This window comes from Heptranchias perlo, unplaced genomic scaffold (genome assembly GCF_035084215.1).
Source record: "Heptranchias perlo isolate sHepPer1 unplaced genomic scaffold, sHepPer1.hap1 HAP1_SCAFFOLD_1784, whole genome shotgun sequence".
NCBI lineage: Eukaryota > Metazoa > Chordata > Chondrichthyes > Hexanchiformes > Hexanchidae > Heptranchias > Heptranchias perlo.
Genome location: NW_027139060.1, coordinates 1 through 23,590, shown reverse-complemented (window position 1 = coordinate 23,590; position 23,590 = coordinate 1). Strand labels below are relative to the sequence as shown.

The window sequence follows — 23,590 nt, the reverse complement described above, 5'->3', positions numbered from 1 at the left end:
TTTCATTATCCTGATCCTTTGTCCCAATATCATTTCTCTGTATCAGTGATTCCTTCCCTTATTAACATAGCCACCCCACCTCCCCTTCCTTCCTGATTGTTAAATAACCTGGCATATTTAATTCCCAGTCGTTGTCACCCTGCAGCCATGTTTCTGTAATGGCCACAAGATCATACCCATACGTAGTTATTTGTGCCGTTAACTCGTCATTTTGTTACGAATGCTACGTGCATTCAGATAACGAACTTTCAAATCTGTTTTGTGACACTTAGTTCCTGCTTTTTCCTTTTTTAACACTTTACCTTTTACTCCATACCTTCTGTCCCTTCCTGACACGCTTTCCTCTGTCTCCCTGCTCAGGTTCCCAACCCCCTGCCACAGCTTTGATGCTGGGTTAATCGCCTTACGCCTTCTAGTTTTTATTTTATCTGTCGTGCCAAAAGTACACTTTCTTTCCGCTGCTCCACGCTTTTCCCTTTCACTTGTTCTTGAACAACTGTTTGTACTATTTGTATTGTAGATTTCCCCTGGGTCTTCCCCTCTCTTGCTGCTCTCAACTTTATTCCCTTCTGACTCCCCGCTCAGGTTCCCATCCCCCTGCCACTCGAGTTTAAACCTTCCCCAACAGCACTAGCAAACACCCCCGCGAGGACATTGGTCCCGGAGGGGGGGTTCGCTGTCGACGGAGGGGGGGTTCGCTGTCGACGGAGGGGGGGTTCGCTGTCGACGGAGGGGTTGGGATTCACTGTCGGGAGTGGGCGGAAGGGGAGGGGCTAATTGGTTGTTTTGTAGAAAGGTGGGATGATGGGAGTGGGGGTGGGGCTGGCCAATGAGATCACAGCCTCTAGTGGGGATTGTAGCCAATGGATGTCTCGCATCCCCACACGATGCCATTAATACCCTCCCTCTCTCAGATCACGGACACCATTAACGAGAATGAAGCTGCGTTTCTCTCCTCGCTGCTCCGTGGCCGGCGTATTATCAACAGAACCCTGGGGAAAATGGCAGAGTCGCAGAACTTCCCAGGTACTGAAGATAGTGAATGGAGAGACTCCGCAAACCCAGGGCGGAGGCTGTCTGATCCCCCCCCCCCGACCCCGCCGCTCCCTGCCCCCCCGTCCCGCCGCTCCCTGCCCCCCCGCCCCGCCGCTCCCTGACCTCCGCCCCGCCGCTCCCTGCCCCCCCCCCGCCCCGCCGCTCCCTGCCCCCCCGCCCCGCCGCTCCCTGCCCCCCCGCCCCACCGCTCCCTGCCCCCCCTCCCCCCGCTCTCTGCCCCCCCACCCCGCCGCTCCCTGCCCCCCCACCCCGCCGCTCCCTGCCCCCCCTCCCCCCGCTCTCTGCCCCTCCACCCCGCCGCTCCCTGCCCCCCTCCCCCCGCTCCCTGCCCCGCTCTCTGCCCCTCCACCCCACCGCTCCCTGCCCCCCCCCCCACCCCGCTCCCTGGCCCCCCGCCCCGCCGCTCCCTGGCCCCCCGCCCCGCCGCTCCCTGGCCCCCCGCCCCGCCGCTCCCTGCCCCCCCGCCCCGCCGCTCCCTGCCCCCCCGCCCCGCCGCTCCCTGCCCCCCCGCCCCGCCGCTCCCTGCCCCCCAACCCCACCCGCCGCTCCCTGCCCCCCCCCCCCGCCGCTCCCTGCCCCCCCCGCCCCCCCGCTCCCTGCCCCCCCCCCACCCCGCTCCCTGCCCCCCCGTCCCGCCGCTCCCTGCCCCCCCGCCCCGCCGCTCCCTGCCCCCCCGCCCCGCCGCTCCCTGCCCCCCCGCCCCGCCGCTCCCTGCCCCCCCGCCCCGCCGCTCCCTGCCCCCCCCCCCACCCCGCTCCCTGGCCCCCCGCCCCGCCGCTCCCTGGCCCCCCGCCCGCCGCTCCCTGGCCCCCCGCCCCGCCGCTCCCTGCCCCCCCGCCCCGCCGCTCCCTGCCCCCCCCCCCACCCCGCTCCCTGGCCCCCCGCCCCGCCGCTCCCTGGCCCCCCGCCCGCCGCTCCCTGGCCCCCCGCCCTGCCGCTCCCTGCCCCCCCGCCCCGCCGCTCCCTGGCCCCCCGCCCTGCCGCTCCCTGCCCCCCCGCCCCGCCGCTCCCTGGCCCCCCGCCCTGCCGCTCCCTGCCCCCCCGCCCCGCCGCTCCCTGCCCCCCCGCCCCGCCGCTCCCTGCCCCCCAACCCCACCCGCCGCTCCCTGCCCCCCAACCCCACCCGCCGCTCCCTGGCCCCCCGCCCACTGCTCCCTGGCCCCCCGCCCGCCGCTCCCTGGCCCCCCGCCCCGCCGCTCCCTGGCCCCCCCGCCCCGCCGCTCCCTGGCCCCCCGCCCCGCCGCTCCCTGGCCCCCCGCCCGCCGCTCCCTGCCCCCCCGCCCCGCCGCTCCCTGCCCCCCAACCCCACCCGCCGCTCCCTGGCCCCCCGCCCCGCCGCTCCCTGGCCCCCCGCCCCGCCGCTCCCTGGCCCCCCGCCCCGCCGCTCCCTGGCCCCCCGCCCCGCCGCTCCCTGGCCCGCCGCCCCGCCGCTCCCTGGCCCCCCGCCCCGCCGCTCCCTGGCCCCCCGCCCCGCCGCTCCCTGGCCCCCCGCCCCGCCGCTCCCTGGCCCCCCGCCCACTGCTCCCTGGCCCCCCGCCCGCCGCTCCCTGGCCCCCCGCCCGCCGCTCCCTGCCCCCCCGCCCCGCCGCTCCCTGCCCCCCCGCCCCGCCGCTCCCTGCCCCCCGCCCGCCGCTCCCTGGCCCCCCGCCCGCCGCTCCCTGCCCCGCCGCTCCCTGCCCCCCCGCCCCGCCGCTCCCTGCCCCCCCGCCCCGCCGCTCCCTGCCCCCCCGCCCCGCCGCTCCCTGCCCCCCCGCCCCGCCGCTCCCTGCCCCCCCGCCCCGCCGCTCCCTGCCCCCCCGCCCCGCCGCTCCCTGCCCCCCCGCCCCGCCGCTCCCTGCCCCCCCGCCCCGCCGCTCCCTGCCCCCCCGCCCCGCCGCTCCCTGCCCCCCCGCCCCGCCGCTCCCTGCCCCCCCGCCCCGCCGCTCCCTGGCCCCCCGCCCCGCCGCTCCCTGCCCCCCCGCCCCGCCGCTCCCTGCCCCCCGCCCGCCGCTCCCTGCCCCCCGCCCCGCCGCTCCCTGCCCCCCAACCCCACCCGCCGCTCCCTGGCCCCCCGCCCCGCCGCTCCCTGGCCCCCCGCCCCGCCGCTCCCTGCCCCCCCGCCCGCCGCTCCCTGGCCCCCCGCCCCGCCGCTCCCTGGCCCCCCGCCCGCCGCTCCCTGGCCCCCCGCCCGCCGCTCCCTGCCCCGCCGCTCCCTGCCCCCCCGCCCCGCCGCTCCCTGCCCCCCCGCCCCGCCGCTCCCTGCCCCCCCGCCCCGCCGCTCCCTGCCCCCCCGCCCCGCCGCTCCCTGCCCCCCCGCCCCGCCGCTCCCTGCCCCCCCGCCCCGCCGCTCCCTGCCCCCCCGCCCCGCCGCTCCCTGCCCCCCCGCCCCGCCGCTCCCTGCCCCCCCGCCCCGCCGCTCCCTGCCCCCCCGCCCCGCCGCTCCCTGCCCCCCCGCCCCGCCGCTCCCTGCCCCCCCGCCCCGCCGCTCCCTGCCCCCCCGCCCCGCCGCTCCCTGCCCCCCCCGCCCCGCCGCTCCCCCCCGCCCCCCCCCCCCGCCGCTCCCTGCCCCCCCGCCCCGCCGCTCCCTGCCCCCCCGCCCCGCCGCTCCCTGCCCCCCCTCCGCCCCGCCGCTCCCTGCCCCCCCGCCCCGCCGCTCCCTGCCCCCCCGCCCCGCCGCTCCCTGCCCCCCCGCCCCGCCGCTCCCTGCCCCCCCGCCCCGCCGCTCCCTGCCCCCCCGCCCCGCCGCTCCCTGCCCCCCCGCCCCGCCGCTCCCTGCCCCCCCGCCCCGCCGCTCCCTGCCCCCCCGCCCCGCCGCTCCCTGCCCCCCCGCCCCGCCGCTCCCTGCCCCCCCGCCCCGCCGCTCCCTGCCCCCCCGCCCCGCCGCTCCCTGCCCCCCCCGCCCCGCCGCTCCCTGCCCCCCCCGCCCCGCCACTCCCTGCCCCCCCGCTCCCTGTCCCCCCCCCCTGCCCCCCCCCCCACCGCTGGAGAGTACATGGACTGGGTGAGCCCAGGGCTCTCTCGTGTGGCCACTGCACTGTCTCAGCTGCCACATGAAGACCGGCCAAATGGACGCAGCATCGCAGGACAGCTGGTCTCCAGGGGACCGTTGCCAGGGAAACAGCCAGCACTGGGGGGAGGGAGTAAAAGAAGAGGGGGGTGAAGAGATGGGGAGGGGAGGAACTCACAGAAGAGCTGAGAATCCAGCACTGCCGCAAACATCATGGAGCAGTGCGTTGGGTGCTCGCGTCGTCATTCACCCCTGTTTCCATGGTTACAGTGGACGTGGCCTGGTCCCTGCACAGGAACCTGGGGTTTCCCCTCGATCTGATTGGCTTGATGCTGGAAGAGAGGGCAGTCGTCATGGACACCAAGGCCTTGGATCAGCTGGCGAAGGAAGAGGCCGAGGTGAGGGGTCAAAGATGGCGAGTCCGGACCCTCCCCTACCCCCCCCCCGCGCCCCCTTCCTCCCCCCGCGCCCCCTTCCCTCCCCCCGCGCCCCCTTCCCTCCCCCCGCGCCCCCCCTTCCCTCCCCCCGCGCCCCCCCTTCCCTCCCCCCGCGCCCCCTTCCCTCCCCCCGCGCCCCCTTCCCTCCCCCCGCGCCCCCTTCCCTCCCCCCACGCCCCCTTCCCTCCCCCCGCGCCCCCTTCCCTCCCCCTGCGCCCCCTTCCCTCCCCCCGCGCCCCCTTCCCTCCCCCTGCGCCCCCTTCCCTCCCCCCGCGCCCCCTTCCCTCCCCCCGCGCCCCCTTCCCCCCCCGCTCTGTTTGCTCTGACGGCTTTCTCTGCTGTTGTGTACTTGGATTTATTTGTTTCTCTCTCTCTCCAGCGTGTCAGGCGATCCCCACAGTCAGAGACACGGTCTGGGGGAGGTCTGGGGGTACACGCCATCGCTGAGCTACAGAGGAACAGTGTACCGACCACCGACAATTCACCAAAATACGCTTACACCCTTGATCACCACGCCAAATATGGTAATGACATCACCAGAGAATCCCTTCTCACCCGAGTCTGAGAGGAGGGGTTAGGTCTCAAAACTGGGGTGAGGGGAGAGATAGAGAGAGAGATTGATCAGAAGATTGATTAGATTGGACACAGAGTAAATCTCCCTCTACACTGGCCCATCAAACACTCCCTGGGCAGGTAAAGCACGGGTTAGATACAGAGTAAAGCTCCCTCTACACTGTCCCATCAAACACTCCCAGGGCAGGTACAGCACGGGTTAGATACAGAGTAAAGCTCCCTCTACACTGTCCCATCAAACACTCCCTGGGCAGGTAAAGCACGGGTTAGATACAGAGTAAAGCTCCCTCTACACTGTCCCATCAAACACTCCCAGGGCAGGTACAGCACGGGTTAGATACAGAGTAAAGCTCCCTCTACACTGTCCCATCAAACACTCCCAGGGCAGGTACAGCACGGGTTAGAGACAGAGTAAAGCTCCCTCAACACTGTCCCATCAAACACTCCCAGGACAGGTACAGCACGGGTTAGATACAGAGTAAATCTCCCTCTACACTGTCCCATCAAACACTCCCTGGGCAGGTAAAGCACGGGTTAGATACAGAGTAAAGCTCCCTCTACACTGTCCCATCAAACACTCCCAGGGCAGGTACAGCACGGGTTAGATACAGAGTAAAGCTCCCTCTACACTGTCCCATCAAACACTCCCTGGGCAGATACAGCACGGGTTAGATACAGAGTAAAGCTAACTCCACACTGTCCCATCAAACACTCCCAGGGCAGGGACAGCACGGGTTAGAGACAGAGTAAAGCTCCCTCTACACTGTCCCATCAAACACTCCCTGGGCAGGTAAAGCACGGGTTAGATACAGAGTAAAGCTCCCTCTACACTGTCCCATCAAACACTCCCTGGGCAGGTGCAGCACGGGTTAGATACAGAGTAAAGCTCCCTCTACACTGTCCCATCAAACACTCCCAGGGCAGGTACAGCACAGGTTAGATACAGAGTAAAGCTCCCTCTACACTGTCCCATCAAACACTCCCAGGGCAGGTACAGCACGGGTTAGATACGGAGTAAAGCTCCCTCAACACTGTCCCATCAAACACTCCCAGGGCAGGTACAGCACGGGTTAGAGACAGAGTAAAGCTCCCTCCACACTGTCCCATCAAACACTCCCAGGGCAGGTACAGCACGGGTTAGATACAGAGTAAAGCTCCCTCTACACTGTCCCATCAAACACTCCCAGGGAAGGTACAGCACGGGTTAGAGACAGAGTAAAGCTCCCTCGACACTGTCCCATCAAACACTCCCAGGGCAGGTACAGCACGGGTTAGATACAGAGTAAATCTCCCTCTACACTGTCCCATCAAACACTCCCGGGGCAGGTGCAGCACGGGGTCAGATACAGAGTAAAGCTCCCTTTACACTGTCCCAGCAAACACTCCCAGGGCAGGTACAGCATGGGTTAGATACAGAGTAAAGCTCCCTCTACACTGTCCCATCAAACACTCCCAGGGCAGGTACAGCACGGGTTGTTTTTTTTTTATTCGTTCACGGGATGTGGGCGTCGCTGGCAAGGCCGGCATTTATTGCCCATCCCTAATTGCCCTTGAGAAGGTGGTGGTGAGCCGCCTTCTTGAACCGCTGCAGTCCGTGTGGTGACGGTTCTCCCACAGTGCTGTTGGGAAGGGAGTTCCAGGATTTTGACCCAACAACGATGAAGGAACGGCGATATATTTCCAAGTCGGGATGGTGTGTGACTTGGAGGGGAACGTGCAGGTGGTGTTGTTCCCATGTGCCTGCTGCTCTTGTCCTTCTTGGTGGTAGAGGTCACGGGTTTGGGAGGTGCTGTCGAAGAAGCCTTGGCGAGTTGCTGCAGTGCATCCTGTGGATGGTGCACACTGCAGCCACAGTGCGCCGGTGGTGAAGGGAGTGAATGTTTAGGTTGGTGGATGGGGTGCCAATCAAGCGGGCTGCTTTATCTTGGATGGTGTCGAGCTTCTTGAGTGTTGTTGGAGCTGCACTCATCCAGGCAAGTGGAGAGTATTCCATCACACTCCTGACTTGTGCCTTGTAGATAGTGGAAAGGCTTTGGGGAGTCAGGAGGTGAGTCACTCGCCGCAGAATACCCAGCCTCTGACCTGCTCTCGTAGCCACAGTATTTATATGGCTGGTCCAGTTAAGTTTCTGGTCAATGGTGACCCCCAGGATGTTGATGGTGGGGGATTCGGCGATGGTAATGCCGTTGAATGTCAAGGGGAGGTGGTTACACTCTCTCTTGTTGGAGATGGTCATTGCCTGGCACTTATCTGGCGCGAATGTTACTTGCCACTTATCAGCCCAAGCCTGGATGTTGTCCAGGTCTTGCTGCATGCAGGCTTGGACTGCTTCATTATCTGAGGGGTTGCGAATGGAACTGAACACTGTGCAGTCATCAGCGAACATCCCCATTTCTGACCTTATGATGGAGGGAAGGTCACTGATGAAGCAGCTGAAGATGGTTGGGCCGAGGACACTGCCCTGAGGAACTCCTGCAGCAATGCCCTGGGGCTGAGATGATTGGCCTCCAACAACCACTACCATCTTCCTTTGTGCCAGGTATGACTCCAGCCACTGGAGAATTTTCCCCCTGTTTCCCATTGACTTCAATTTTACTAGGGCTCCTTGGTGCCACACTTGGTCAAATGCTGCCTTGATGTCAAGGGCAGTCACTCTCACCTCACCTCTGGAATTCAGCTCTTTTGTCCATGTTTGGACCAAGGCTGTAATGAGGTCTGGAGCCGAGTGGTCCTGGCGGAACCCAAACTGAGCATCGGCGAGCAGGTTATTGGTGAGTAAGTGCCGCTTGATAGCACTGTCGACGACACCTTCCATCACTTTGCTGATGATTGAGAGTAGACTGATGGGGCGGTAATTGGCCGGATTGGATTTGTCCTGCTTTTTGTGGACAGGACATACCTGGGTAATTTTCCGCATTGTCGGGTGGATGCCAGTGTTGTAACTGTACTGGAACAGCTTGGCTGGAGGCGCAGCTAGTTCTGGAGCACAAGTCTTCAGCACTACAGCTGGGATGTTGTCGGGGCCCATAGCCTTTGCTGTATCCAGTGCACTCAGCCGTTTCTTGATATCACGTGGAGTGAATCGAACTGGTTCGATACAGAGTAAAGCTCCCTCTACACTGTCCCATCAAACACTCCCAGGGCAGGTACAGCACGGGTTAGATACAGAGTAAAGCTCCCTCTACACTGTCCCATCAAACACTCCCAGGGCAGGTACAGCACGGGTTAGATACAGAGTAAAGCTCCCTCCGCACTGTCCCATCAAACACTCCCAGGGCAGGTGCAGCGTGGGTTAGATACAGAGTAAAGCTCCCTCTACACTGTCCCATCAAACACTCCCAGGGCAGGTACAGCACAGGTTAGATACAGAGTAAAGCTCCCTCTACACTGTCCCATCAAACACTCCCAGGGCAGGTACAGCACGGGTTAGATACAGAGTAAAGCTCCCTCCGCACTGTCCCATCAAACACTCCCAGGGCAGGTACAGCACGGGTTAGATACAGAGTAAAGGCCCATCGAATCTCCTGAGCTCTCAGACTCCCAGTGTTCTCTCCCTGGGTGCGGGCTCTGGGTAGTGAGAGTGAACCTGTGTTTGTTTATTTTCCAGTGTTTCGTCCCTGCCAGGCCACCGTCCTGGCGCTGTCCGTGGACCATTCGCTGGTCCAGGAGGTGGGGGAGGGGCAGCGATGTGGTGTCATCCTGGATCAAACCAACTTCTACTGTGAGCAGGGGGGGCAGACCCATGACCGCGGCTTTTTAGTGAGAGTTGATCAACAAGTAAGTCTGCGATCTGGGTTTCTGCAACTCAATTGTTTGATCATTTTACTGTTAATGTCGAGTTTAACAAACTCCCCCGTTAACCGGGACTGCACTGACCTGTCCACTGCTACTCCCGTGCACTCCCTCAGTACTGTCCCTCCGACGGCGCACGCCCCCTCGGTACTGTCCCTCCGACGGCGCACGCCCCCTCGGTACTGTCCCTCCGACGGGGCACGCCCCCTCGGTACTGTCCCTCCGACAGTGCAGCGCTCCCTCGGTACTGTCCCTCCGACGGCGCACACTCCCTCGGTACTGCCCCTCCGACGGCGCACACTCCCTCGGTACTGCCCCTCCGACGGCGCACGCTCCCTCGGTGCTGTCCCTCCGACGGCGCACACTCCCTCGGTACTGTCCCTCCGACGGCGCACACTCCCTCGGTACTGTCCCTCCGATGGCGCACACTCCCTCGGTACTGCCCCTCCGATGGCGCACGCTCCCTCGGTACTGCCCCTCCGACGGCGCACGCTCCCTCGGTACTGTCCCTCCGACGGCGCACGCTCCCTCGGTACTGTCCCTCCGATGGCGCACACTCCCTCGGTACTGTCCCTCCGACGGCGCACGCTCCCTCGGTACTGCCCCTCCGACGGCGCACGCTCCCTCGGTACTGTCCCTCCGACGGCGCACGCTCCCTCGGTACTGCCCCTCCGACGGCGCACGCTCCCTCGGTGCTGTCCCTCCGACGGCGCACACTCCCTCGGTACTGTCCCTCCGACGGCGCACACTCCCTCGGTACTGCCCCTCCGACGGCGCACGCTCCCTCGGTGCTGTCCCTCCGACGGCGCACACTCCCTCGGTACTGTCCCTCCGACGGGGCACGCCCCCTCGGTACTGTCCCTCCGACAGTGCAGCGCCCCCTCTGTACTGTCCCTCCGACGGCGCACGCCCCTCGGTACTGCCCCTCCGACGGCGCACGCTCCCTCGGTGCTGTCCCTCCGACGGCGCAGCGCCCCCTCTGTACTGTCCCTCCGACGGCGCACGCCCCTCGGTACTGTCCCTCCGACGGCGCACTCCCCCTCGGTACTGTCCCTCCGACGGCGCACGCCCCCTCGGTACTGTCCCTCCGACGGCGCAGCGCTCCCTCGGTACTGTCCCTCCGACGGCGCATGCCCCCTCGGTACTGCCCCTCCGACGGCACAGCGCCCCCTCGGTACTGTCCCTCCGACGGCGCAGCGCTCCCTCGGTACTGTCCCTCCGACGGCGCAGCGCTCCCTCGGTGCTGCCCCTCCGACGGCGCATGCCCCCTCGGTGCTGCTCCTCCGACGGCCCAGGGCCCCCTCGGTACTGTCCCTCCGACGGCCCAGCGCCCCCTCGGTACTGTCCCACCGACGGCCCAGCGCTCCCTCGGTACTGTCCCTCCGACGACGCAGCGCTCCCTCGGTGCTGCCCCTCCGACGGCGCATGCCCCCTCGGTGCTGCCCCTCCGACGGCCCAGGGCCCCCTCGGTACTGTCCCTCCGACGACGCAGCGCTCCCTCGGTACTGTCCCTCCGACGGCGCAGCGCCCCCTCGGTACTGTCTCTCCGACGGCGCAAGCCCCCTCGGTACTGTCCCTCCGACGGCGCATGCCCCCTCGGTGCTGCCCCTCCGACGGCCCAGGGCCCCCTCGGTACTGTCCCTCCGACGACGCAGCGCTCCCTCGGTACTGTCCCTCCGACGGCCCAGCGCCCCCTCGGTACTGTCCCTCCGAAGGCGCAGCTCTCCCTCGGTACTGTCCCTCCGACGGCGCAAGCTCCCTCGGTACTGTCCCTCCGACGGCGCAGGGCCCCCTCGGTACTGTCCCTCCGACGGCGCAGGGCCCCCTCGGTACTGTCCCTCCGACGGCGCAGGGCCCCCTCGGTACTGTCCCTCCGACGGCGCAGGGCCCCCTCGGTACTGTCCCTCCGACGGCGCAGGGCCCCCTCGGTTGTGCTGAGGTGGAGCTTGAACCCGTGACCTTTGACCCCGGGGTGAAAGTGCAACCATCGAGCGGGGTTTATCAGCACAAACCTGTGGTCTTGGGCAGTGCCGTGTCACCAGGGTAACCAGAAACAGGCAAGAATAGTGAGAGGGTCCGTCTGCTCCCGGTGACATTGTTGTTTTCCTCAGGATGTCCTGCTTGCGGTGGAGGATGTGCAGTCAGCGGGAGGGTTCGTGGTGCACACAGTCTGTGTCCCAGAAACACTACGCGTTGGAGATACCCTCAATCTGTTTGTGGACGAGGTAATTTATCCAGGTTTATGATGCAGCGGTGTTTTGCCAATTGTCCCACCTACTGTAATGTGACACCGCCCCGCCGGTGACCGTGTTGTAATGTCCTGTAACGGTCTGTATTTGAGGGGACCGTGTTGTAATCATAGAAATATAGAAAATTTATGGCACAGGAGGAGGCCATTCGGCCCATCATACCCGCGCCGGCTGAAAATGAGCCACCCAGCCTAATCCCACTTCCCGCACTTGGTCCGTAGCCCTGGAGGTTACAGCTCTTCAGGTGCACATCCAGGTACTTTTTAAATGAGTTGAGGGTTTCTGCCTCTACCACCCTCTTGGGCAGTGAGTTCCAGACCCCCAACACCCTCTGTGTGAAAAAAATTTTCCTCAACTCCCCTCTAATCTTTCCACCAATCACTTTAAATCTATGCCCCCTGGTTATTGACTCCCCCACTAAGGGAAATAGATCCTTCCTATCCACTCTATCTCGGCCCCTCATAATTTTATACACCTCAATTAAATCACCCCTCAGCCTCCTCTGTTCCAAAGAAAACAACCCCAGCCTATCCAATCTTTCCTCATCGCTAAAATTCTCCAGTCCTCACAACACCTCGTAAATCTCCTCTGTACCCTCTCTAGTGCAATCACATCCTTCCTGTAATGTGGTGACCAGAACTATGCGCAGTACTCAAGCTGTGGCTAGTGTTATAAACAGTTCTGCATAACCTCCCTGCTCTTATATTCTATGTAAGGACTTGCACAGCATCAGGTTATAGTCCAACAGTTTTATTTTAAATCACAAGCTTTCGGAGCTTACCTCCTTCGTCAGGTGAGAGGTGACTCACCTGACGAAGGAGGAAAGCTCCGAAAGCTTGTGATTTAAAATAAAACTGTTGGACTATAACCTGGTGCTGTGCAAGTCCTTACATTTGTCCACCCCAGTCCATCACCGGCATCTCCACATCATGGCTTATATTCTATGCCTCGGCTAATAAAGGAAAGTATCCCGTTTGCTGCTCCTGGCATGCTCTTCCACACTCCTCATTGAACCAGGGTTGATCCCCTGGCTTGTTGGTAATGGTAGAGTGAAGAATATGCCGGGCCATGAGGTTACAGATTGTGCTGGAATACAATTCTGCTGCTGCTGCTGGCCCAGTTTTGAGCTGCTAGATCGGTTCTGAATCTATCCCATTTAGCATGGTGGTAGTGCCACACAACATGTTGGATGGTGTCCTCAGTGTGAAGACAGGACTTCATCTCCACGAGGACTGTGCGGTGGTCACTCCTACCAATACTGTCATGGACAGATGCATCTGCAACAGGTAGATTGGTGAGGACGAGGTCAAGTAAGTTTTTCCCTCGTGTTGGTTCGCTCACCATCTGCCACTGGCCCAGTGTGGCAGCTATGTCCTTCAGGACTCGGCCAGCTCGGTCAGTAGTGGTACTACCGAGCCACTCTTGGTGATGGACATTGAAGTCCCCCACCCAGAGTACATTTTGTGCCCTTGCTACCCTCAGTGCTTCCTCCAAGTGGTGCTCAACATGGAGGAGGACTGATTCATCAGCTGAGGGAGGACGGTAGGTGGTGATCAGCAGGAGGTTTCCTTGCCCATGTTTGACCTGATGCCATGAGATTTCATGGGGTCCAGAGTCAATGTTGAGGACTCCCAGGGCCACTCCCTCCTGACTGTATATCACTTTACTGCCACCTCTGGTGGGTCTGTCCTGCCGGTGGGACAGGACATACCCAGGGATGGTGATGGAAGAGTCTGGGACGTTGGCTGAAAGATATGATTCTGTGAGTATGGCTATATCAGGCTATTGCTTGACTAGTCTATGGGACAGCTCTCCCAATTTTGGCACAAGTCCCCAGATGTTAGTAAGGAGGACCTTGCAGGGTTGACTGGGCTTGGTGTTTTGCCGTTGTCCTGTCCGGTGCAGAGTGGTCCGATGCCGGGCGGTCCGTCCGGTTTTATTCTTATTATGACTTTCTGTAGTGAGATTTTGCAACTGAGTGGCTTGCTAGGCCATTTCAGAGGGCAATTAAGAATCAACCACATTGCTGTGGGTCTGGAGTCACATATAGGCCAGACCGGGTAAGGACGGCAGGTTTCCTTCCCTAAAGGACATTAGTGAAACAGAAGGGTTTTTAACGAGAATCCGGTAGTTTCATGGCCACCATTACTGATGCTAGGTTTTTTTATTTCAGATTTTTATTTAATTAATTGAATTTAAATTCCCCAGCTGCCGTGGTGGAGATTTGAACTCCTGACTGTGGATTATTAGTCCAGGCCTCTGGATTACTGGTCTAGTAACATAACCACAACGCTACCGTGCCCGGTCTTATATTCTATGACTCGACTATAAAGGAAAGTATCCCATATACCTTCTTAACCACCTTATCTACCTGTCCTGCTACCTTCAGGGATCTGTGGACATGCACTCCAAGGTCCCTCTCTTCCTCAACACCTTTCAGTATCCTCCCATTTGTGTATTCCCTTGCCTTGTTTGCTCTCCCCAAATGCATCACCTCACACTTCTCTGGATTGAACTCCATTTGCCACTTTTCTGCCCACCCGACCAGTCCATTGATATCTTCCTGCAGTCTACAGCACGGGGACCTTCACTGTGACCAATATGACGGATCCCTCTGCCACAACGAGCCACTAGTGGGCGTGTGAGTCTGGTTCACTGGGGCAGATCCATGGGGTTAACAGTTGACCTCAGTGCCCCAGCTGAGGGAGGGGCTCAATCAGCCAGGGCTCCTGGTCCTGTCCCTGAGCTCACACCAGACTGACACTCCTCGAGGAGTACCGAGGGAGCGCCACGCAGTCGGAGGGGCATTCTCCCCCCCCCCCGGGAACGCCACACGGTCGGAGGGCCCCCCCCCCCCCAGGAACGCCACGCGGTCGGAGGGGCTCCCCCCCCGGGAACGCCGTCGGAGGGGCAACCCCCCCCCAGGAACGCCAAACGGTCGGAGCGGCACCCCCCCCCGGGAACGCCACGCGGTCAGAGGACCTCCCCCCCCGGGAACGCCGAGCGGTCGGAGGTGCCCACTTCTGGATGAGGGGTTAAACAGATGGCCCTTCTGCCCTCCCAGGTGGACATAAAAGACCCGTGCAGCGCTATTGGATGAAGAACAGGGGAGTTCTCCCCAGTGTCCTGGCCAATCACAAAATCACCCGTCGACCATTACCCTTTGCTTCCTGCCACTGAGCCAATTTTGGATCCAATTTGCCACATTCCCTTGGATCCCATGGGCTTGTACTTTTTTGACCAGTCTGCCATGTGGGACCTTGTGAAAAGCCTTGCTAAAATCCATGTAGACTACATCAAACGCATTGCCCTCATCGACCCTCCTTGTTACCTTCTCAAAAGAATTCAATCAAGTTAGTCAGACACAGCCTTCCCTTAACAAATCCATGCTGACTGTTGTAATGTCCTGTAACGGTCTGTGTTTGAGGTGACCATGTTACAATCATGTCCTGTAAAAGTCTGTGTTTGAGGTGACTGTGTCGTAATAATGTCCTGTAACAGTCTGTGTTTGAGGGGACCGTGTTGTAATGATGTCCTGTAACAGTCTGTGTTTGAGGGGACCGTGTTGTAATGATGTCCTGTAATGATGTCTCCTCAGGCCCACCGCATCGCCTGCATGGTGAAACACACGGCCACCCATCTGCTGAACTTTGCCCTCCGCCGTGTCCTGGGAGACTACACTGAGCAGAGAGGCTCGCACATCACTGCGAACAGACTGCGCTTTGACATCAGGATCAAGGTAGGAATCACATTGTCTTTCCCCAGGCCTGGCCGGGCTTTGTGGAACACTGTCTGAGTGACCAGTCTCCATGTAGGTTCCCGGGTGTTGGGATTGGGAGATGTGAGAGCAGGACTCCCACCAACCGGGGTCATCAGTGAGCCCAACTGATGAACTGAGCTGCACCGACTGTGGAGGAGAAGGGTTTGATCCCAGTCTGCCCTGACCTCGGGGGAGGGGAGGAAGTTAGGGCCTCCATCCCGAGATTTCACTAACTTGGTCACTACTCAGTGTGCGAGGGAAATTTAGTGAGGTTTGGATCAGTTCCATCTACCCTGCCCAGTCACCCCTCCCTCCCCTCCACCCCCTCACACGCCCTCCCCCTCCCCTCTCGCCTCCTTCAACCCCTCACACCCCCTCCCCCTCCCCTCTCGCCTCCTTCAACCCCTCACACCCCCTCCCCCTCCCCTCTCGCCTCCTTTCCCTCCTCTCCCCCTTCCCCCTCCCCTCTCCCCTCAACCCCGTCACACCCCTCCCCCTCTCCCTCCCCTCTCGCCTCCTTTCCCCCCTCTGCCCTCCATCCCCTCCCCTCTGCCCTCCAACCCCTCCCCTCTGCCCTCCACCCCCTTCGTCCCATCTCGCCTCTTGCCGCCATTCCCCCCTCCCTACCCCCCTCACAACCCCACCCCTCTCCCACCCTCCCTCACTTACTCTCCCACTCCTACACCCCCAAGTTGACTCGTTGGCGGGGGACCCGGCGACGGGCTGACTCTGACTCTGACTCTGACTCTGATTGTGCCTCAGGCCCCGATCACGATGCAACAGCTGGAGAAAGTGGAGGAGATACTGCTGGAGGTGATTCGAAGGGATGAAGATGTCTACACAGCAGAGGTCCCTTTAAATCAGGCCAAGGAAATCGGAGGGCTGAGGACAGTCGATGAGGTAACAGTGCCTGTCCCCGGGGGTCGGTGCCGGGGTTAACTGTGCCCCCCGGGGGTCGGTGCCGGGGTTAACTGTGTCCCCGGGGGTCGGTGCCGGGGTTAACTGTGTCCCCGGGGGTCGGTGCCGGGGTTAACTGTGTCCCCGGGGGTCGGTGCCGGGGTTAACTGTGTCCCCAGGGGTCGGTGCCGGGGTTAACTGTGTCCCCGGGGGTCGGTGCCGGGGTTAACTGTGTCCCCGGGGGTCGGTGGTGTCCCCGGGGGTCGGTGGTGTCCCCGGGGGTCGGTGGTGTCCCCGGGGGTCACGGTGTCCCCGGGGGTCACGGTGTCCCCGGGGGTCGGTGGCGGGGGTCGCGGTGTCCCCGGGGGTCGCGGTGTCCCCGGGGGTCGGTGACGGGGGTCGCGGTGTCCCCGGGGGTCGGTGGCGGGGGTCGCGGTGTCCCCGGGGGTCGGTGGCGGGGGTCGCGGTGTCCCCGGGGGTCGGTGGCGGGGGTCGCGGTGTCCCCGGGGGTCGGTGGCGGGGGTCGCGGTGTCCCCGGGGGTCGGTGGCGGGGGTCGCGGTGTCCCCGGGGGTCGCGGTGTCCCCGGGGGTCGGTGACGGGGGTCGCGGTGTCCCCGGGGGTCGGTGACGGGGGTCGCGGTGTCCCCGGGGGTCGGTGGCGTCCCCGGGGGTCACGGTGTCCCCTGTGGTCGGTGACGGGGGGCGCGGTGTCCCCGGGGGTCGGTGACGGGGGTCGCGGTGTCCCCGGGAGTCGGTGGCATCCCCGGGGGTCACGGTGTCCCCTGTGGTCGGTGACGGGGGTCGCGGTGTCCCCGGGGGTCGGTGGCGGGGGTCGCGGTGTCCCTGGGGGTCGGTGGCGTCCCCGGGGGTCACGGTGTCCCCTGTGGTTGGTGACGGGGGTCGCGGTGTCCCCGGGGGTCGGTGGCGGGGGTCGCGGTGTCCCCGGGGGTCGGTGGCGGGGGTCGCGGTGTCCCCTGTGGTCGGTGACGGGGGTCGCGGTGTCCCCGGGGGTCGGTGGCGGGGGTCGCGGTGTCCCCGGGGGTCGGTGACGGGGGTCGCGGTGTCCCCGGGTGTCGGTGACGGGGGTCGCGGTGTCCCCGGGTGTCGGTGGCGGGGGTCGCGGTGTCCCCGGGGGTCGCGGTGTCCCCGGAGGTCGCGGTGTCCCCTGTGGTCGGTGACGGGGGTCGTGGTGTCCCCGGGGGTCGGTGACGGGGGTCGCGGTGTCCCCGGGTGTCGGTGGCGGGGGTCGCGGTGTCCCCGGGTGTCGGTGGCGGGGGTCGCGGTGTCCCCGGGTGTCGGTGGCGGGGGTCGCGGTGTCCCCGGGTGTCGGTGGCGGGGGTCGCGGTGTCCCCGGGTGTCGGTGGCGGGGGTCGCGGTGTCCCCGGGTGTCGGTGGCGGGGGTCGCGGTGTCCCCGGGGGTCGGTGACGGGGGTCGCGGTGTCCCCGGGTGTCGGTGGCGGGGGTCGCGGTGTCCCCGGGTGTCGGTGGCGGGGGTCGCGGTGTCCCCGGGGGTCGCGGTGTCCCCGGAGGTCGCGGTGTCCCCTGTGGTCGGTGACGGGGGTCGCGGTGTCCCCGGGGGTCGGTGACGGGGGTCGCGGTGTCCCCGGGGGTCGCGGTGTCCCCGGAGGTCGCGGTGTCCCCTGTGGTCGGTGACGGGGGTCGCGGTGTCCCCTGTGGTCGGTGACGGGGGTCGCGGTGTCCCCTGTGGTCGGTGACGGGGGTCGCGGTGTCCCCGGGGGTCGGTGACGGGGGTCGCGGTGTCCCCGGGGGTCGCGGTGTCCCCGGAGGTCGCGGTGTCCCCTGTGGTCGGTGGCGGGGGTCGCGGTGTCCCCGGGGGTCGCGGTGTCCCCGGAGGTCGCGGTGTCCCCGGGGGTCACGGTGTCCCCTGTGGTCGGTGACGGGGGTCGCGGTGTCCCCGGGGGTCAGTGGCGTCCCCGGGGGTCAGTGGCGTCCCCGGGGGTCAGTGGCGTCCCCGGGGGTCGTGGTGTCCCCGGGGGTCAGTGCCGGGGTTAATGGTGTCCCCGCCCCCGATGGGAGCTGAGGGAAGAATAATTATGGTGCTGGTTTTTTTTAAAAGTAATTTGAAATTTAAAAAAGACAAGCTCATCTCCACAGCACTTTTCACATCCTCAGTTCATCCCAATGCCCTTCACAGTCAAAGAATTACTTTCATACAATCTTGCAGCACTGAAGGAGGCCTTTCAGCCCATCGTGCCTGTGCCGGCATCTGTTTTATTGATGTTGGTTGAGGGATAAATATTGGCCCGTACACTGGACAGGGAGAACTCCCCTGCTCTTCCAATGGTGCCATGGGATCTTTTATGTCCACCTGGGAGGGCAGACAGGTTTATTATAACTATTCTTCCCTCGGCTTCCAACTGTGGCAGTTTAATCCCTCATCCAAAAGTGGGCACCTCCAGTGCAGCGCTCCCTGGGGGGGGTGCCCCTCCCTCCCTCCGACGCAGCGCTCCCTGGGGGGTTGCCCCTCCCTCCCTCCGACGGCGCGGCGCTCCCTGGGGGTTGCCCCTCCCTCCGACGGTGCGGCGCTCCCTGGGGGGTGCCCCTCCCTCCCTCCGACGGCGCGGCGCTCCCTGGGGGGGGTGCCCCTCCCTCCCTCCGACGGCGCGGCGCTCCCTGGGGGTTGCCCCTCCCTCCGACGGTGCGGCGCTCCCTGGGGGTTGCCCCTCCCTCCCTCCGACGGCGCGGCGCTCCCTGGGGGGGGTGCCCCTCCCTCCCTCCGATGGCGCGGCGCTCCCTGGGGGTTGCCCCTCCCTCCGACGGCGCGGCGCTCCCTGGGGGGGGTGCCCCTCCCTCCCTCCGACGGTGTAGCGCTCCCTGGGGAGGGTGCCCCTCCCTCCGACGGCGCGGCGCTCCCTGGGGGGGGTGCCCCTCCCTCCCTCCGACGGTGTAGCGCTCCCTGGGGGGGGTGCCCCTCCCTCCCTCCGATGGCGCGGCGCTCCCTGGGGGTTGCCCCTCCCTCCGACGGCGCGGCGCTCCCTCGGTACTCCTCTTGGAGTGTTAGTCTGGTGTCAGCTCAGGAACAGGACCAGGAGCCCTGGCTGATTGTCCCTGAGCTGAGTCACTTATCGCAGAATACCCAGCCTCTGACCTGCTCTCGTAGCCACAGTATTTATATGGCTGGTCCAGTTCAGTTTCTGGTCAATGGTGACCCCCAGGATGTTGATGGTGGGGGATTCGGCGATGGTAATGCCGTTGAGTATCAAGGGGAGGTGGTTAGACTCTCTCTTGTTGGAGGTGGCCATTGCCTGGCACTTATCTGGCGCGAATGTTACTTGCCACTTATCAGCCCAAGCCTGGATGTTGTCCAGGTCTTGCTGCATGTGGGCTCGGACTGCTTCATTATCTGAGGGGTTGCGAATGGAACTGAACACTGTGCAGTCATCAGCGAACATCCCCATTTCTGACCTTATGATGGAGGGAAGGTCATTGATGAAGCAGCTGAAGATGGTTGGGCCGAGGACACTGCCCTGAGGAACTCCTGCAGCAATGTCCTGGGGCTGAGATGATTGGCCTCCAACAACCACTACCATCTTCCTTTGTGCTAGGTATGACTCCAGCCACCTGCACGTTCTCCTCCAAGTCACACACCATCCCGACTTGGAAATATATCGCCGTTCCTTTATCGTCGCTGGGTCAAAATCCTGGAACTCCCTTCCTGACAGCACTGTGGGAGAACCGTCACCACACGGACTGCAGCGGTTCAAGAAGGCGGCTCACCACCACCTTCTCAAGGGCAATTAGGGATGGGCAATAAATGCCGGCCTTGCGAGCGATGCCCACATCCCATGAACTAATCAAAAAAAATATGAGCAGGGATGTTATGCTGGAACTGTATAAAACACTAGTTAGGCCACAGCTTGAGTACTGCGTACAGTTCTGGTCACCACATTACAGGAAGGATGTGATTGCACTAGAGAGAGTACAGAGGAGATTTACGAGGTGTTGCGAGGACTGGAGAATTTTAGCGATGAGGAAAGATTGGATAGGCTGGGGTTGTTTTCTTTGGAACAGAAGAGGCTGAGGGGAGATTTAATTGAGGTGTATAAAATTGTGAGGGGCCCAGATAGAGTGGATAGGAAGGATCTATTTCCCTTAGTGGGGGAGTCAATAACCAGGGGGCACAGATTTAAAGTGATTGGTAGAAAGATTAGATGGGAGTTGAGGAAAATTTTTTTCACCCAAAGGGAGGTGGGGGTCTGGAACTCACTGCCTGAGAGGGCGGTAGAGGCAGAAACCCTCAACTCATTTAAAAAGTACCTGGATGTGCACCTGAAGAGCTGTAACCTACAGGGCTACGGACCAAGTGCTGGAAAGTGGGATTAGGCTGGGTGGCTCATTTTCGGCTGGCGCGGACACGATGGGCCGAATGGCCTCCTCCTGTGCCGTAAATTTTCTCTGATTGTATGAGAGCTTTGTTCTGTTTTCCTGCAACAGATGTATCCTGATCCAGTGCGAGTGGTGTCGGTCGGGGTTCCTGTTGCCAGGTTACTGCATTCAAACAACCAACGACACACTTCTGTGGAGCTCTGCTGTGGGACGTGAGTATAAGGATCCCTGCTGTCTGTTTAGAGGGAGTTTACCCTGTATCGAACCCGTGCTGTACGTGCCCTGGGAGTGTTTGATGGGACAATGTAGAGGGAGCTTTACTCTGTATCTAGTCTGAGCTGTACCTGCCCTGGGAGTGTTTGATGGGACAGTGCAGAGGGAGCTTTACTCTGTATCTAACCCGTGCTGTACCTGCCCTGGGAGTGTTTGATGGGACAATGTAGAGGGAGCTTTACTCTGTATCTAACCCGTGCAGTACCTGCCCTGGGAGTGTTTGATGGGACAGTGTGGAGGGAGCTTTACTCTGTATCTAACCCGTGCTGTACCTGCCCTGGGAGTGTTTGATGGGACAATGTAGAGGGAGCTTTACTCTGTATCAAGTCTGAGCTGTACCTGCCCTGGGAGTGTTTGATGGGACAGTGTAGAGGGAGCTTTACTCTGTATCTAACCCGTGCTGTACCTGCCCTGGGAGTGTTTGATGGGACAGTGTAAAGGGAGCTTTACTCTGTATCTAACCTGTGCTATACCTGCCCTGGGAGTGTTTGATGGGACAGTGTAGAGGGAGCTTTACTCTGTATCTAACCCGTGCTGTACCTGCCCTGGGAGTGTTTGATGGGACAGTGTGGAGGGAGATTTACTCTGTATCTAACCCGTGCTGTACCTGCCCTGGGAGTGTTTGATGGGACAATGTAGAGGGAGCTTTACTCTGTATCTAACCCATGCTGTACCTGCCCTGGGAGTGTTTGATGGGACAGTGTAGAGGGAGCTTTACTCTGTATCTAACCCGTGCTGTGCCTGCCCTGGGAGTGTTTGATGGGACAGTGTAGAGGGAGATTTACTCTGTATCTAACCCGTGCTGTACCTGCCCTGGGAGTGTTTGATGGGACAGTGTAGAGGGAGCTTTACTCTGTATCTAACCCGTGCTGTACCTGCCCTGGGAGTGTTTGATGGGACAGTGTGGAGGGAGATTTACTCTGTATCTAACCTGTGCTGTACCTGCCCTGGGAGTGTTTGATGGGACAGTGTAGAGGGAGCTTTACTCTGTATCTAACCCGTGCTGTACCTGCCCTGGGAGTGTTTGATGGGACAGTGTAGAGGGAGCTTTACTCTGTATCTAACCCGTGCTGTACCTGCCCTGGGAGTGTTTGATGGGACAGTGTAGAGGGAGCTTTACTCTGTATCTAACCCGCGCTGCACCTGCCCTGGGAGTGTTTGATGCGACAGTGTAGAGGGAGCTTTGCTCTGTATCTAACCCACACTGCACCTGCCCTGGGAGTGTTTGATGGGACAGTGTGGAGGGAGCTTTCCTCTGTATCTCGTCTGAGCTATAACTGCCCTGGGAGTGTTTGATGGGACAGTGTAGAGGGAGCTTTACTCTGTATCTAACCCACGCTGCACCTGCCCTGGGAGTGTTTGATGGGACAGTGTGGAGGGAGCATTCCTCTGTATCTAACCCGTGCTGTACCTGCCCTGGGAGTGTTTGATGGGACAATGTAGAGGGAGCTTTACTCTGTATCTCGTCTGAGCTGTACCTGCCCTGGGAGTGTTTGATGGGACAGTGTAAAGGGAGCTTTACTCTGTATCTAACCTGTGCTATTCCTGCCCTGGGAGTGTTTGATGGGACAGTGTAGAGGGAGCTTTACTCTGTATCTAACCCGTGCTGTACCTGCCCTGGGAGTGTTTGATGGGACAGTGTAGAGGGAGCTTTACTCTGTATCTAACCTGTGCTATTCCTGCCCTGGGAGTGTTTGATGGGACAGTGTAGAGGGAGCTTTACTCTGTATCTAACCCGTGCTGTACCTGCCCTGGGAGTGTTTGATGGGACAGTGTAGAGGGAGCTTTACTCTGTATCTAACCCGTGCTGTACCTGCCCTGGGAGTGTTTGATGGGACAGTGTAGAGGGAGCTTTACTCTGTATCTAACCCGTGCTGTACCTGCCCTGGGAGTGTTTGATGGGACAGTGTAGAGGGAGCTTTACTCTGTATCTAACCCGTGCTGTACCTGCCCTGGGAGTGTTTGATGGGACAGTGTCGAGGGAGCTTTACTCTGTATCTAACCCGTGCTGTACCTCCCCTGGGAGTGTTTGATGGGACAGTGTAGAGGGAGCTTTACTCTGTATCTAACCCGTGCTGTACCTGCCCTGGGAGTGTTTGATGGGACAGTGTAGAGGGAGCTTTACTCTGTCTCTAACCCGTGCTGTACCTGCCCTGGGAGTGTTTGATGGGACTGTGTAGAGGGAGCTTTACTCTGTATCTAACCCGTGCTGTACCTGCCCTGGGAGTGTTTGATGGGACAGTGTAGAGGGAGCTTTACTCTGTATCTAACCCGTGCTGTACCTGCCCTGGGAGTGTTTGATGGGACAGTGTCGAGGGAGCTTTACTGTCCTGTTCTGAGGCTGTAATTAAGGTTCCTTCTCTCTTTCTGCAGCCATTTGCTTCGGACGGGACTGATACAGGACATGGCGATCGTATCAGAGAGGCAGCTGGTGAAGGGGATCAGTCGAATAATCGCTGTTACAGGAGAGGAGGCGAAGAAGGTGAGAGGTCAGAGGCAGCCCCGCGGCAGATTAAATGCAGCAAATAATGGAGCAGGTGGTCCCGGAGACCCGGTGATGGGAGAGTCAGCGCCGAGTGCAACTTTTTATCTCCCCTCCCCTCCCCTCCCCAATCTATTTCTATTTACTCGTTCTTCCCACCCTCGGTTGTTAGAGAGCAGCTGGGAGGGGAGAGGCCATTGGGGAATTGGAAGTGAATAATCTGAGGGACAGCGGGGGCGAACGGCCTGTCCCAGCATCGCTGACTGTAATTAATGGACCATGGGGCAGCCGGCAGGTTATTTGATGGATGGCGGTAAAAGATGGTGACTGACCAAAGGAGGTGGCGTCGGCGCGAAGGCATTAATAAAATCAAGGGCGCAAGGATGGTTAAGGTGGAAAGTGGAAGTGCAGGGAGATGGTTGATGGACACAGGCAATGCTGTACATGATTCAGGTCTCTGGGTACACACCTGTGTACTGGCCAGGAGTCTACACTCCATGTGCCAATCCACACCCCCACCAACCAATGCCAATCCACACCCTGCAATGGAATGGAGTCAGTTAGTGTTAGCTCCGCCTGAGGGAGGGCGAGTCGACATGGGCAATAAGTGCCGACCTTGCCAGCGATGCCCACATCCCAAGAATGAATAAATAACCATGGGATCTTGCTGTGCCCAAATTGGCTGCCAAGTTTCCCTACATTACAGCAGAGACTACACTTCAGAAGTACTTCATTGGA

At 61.9% G+C, this 23,590-nt stretch overlaps 1 protein-coding gene across 1 annotated transcript; it reads left to right on the top strand.

Moving 5' to 3' along the window:
• Positions 1-887: 887 nt before the first annotated feature.
• LOC137309735 (alanine--tRNA ligase, mitochondrial-like) lies at positions 888-22,852 on the top strand (the record flags this gene model as incomplete). Its single annotated transcript, XM_067977802.1, has 9 exons — positions 888-1,026; positions 4,313-4,440; positions 4,859-5,003; positions 8,660-8,829; positions 10,956-11,069; positions 14,692-14,832; positions 15,616-15,753; positions 20,206-20,309; positions 22,744-22,852. Coding segments are annotated over exons 1-9 (1,188 nt in total), but the record flags the coding sequence as incomplete, so codon positions are not given.
• Positions 22,853-23,590: the final 738 nt, after the last annotated feature.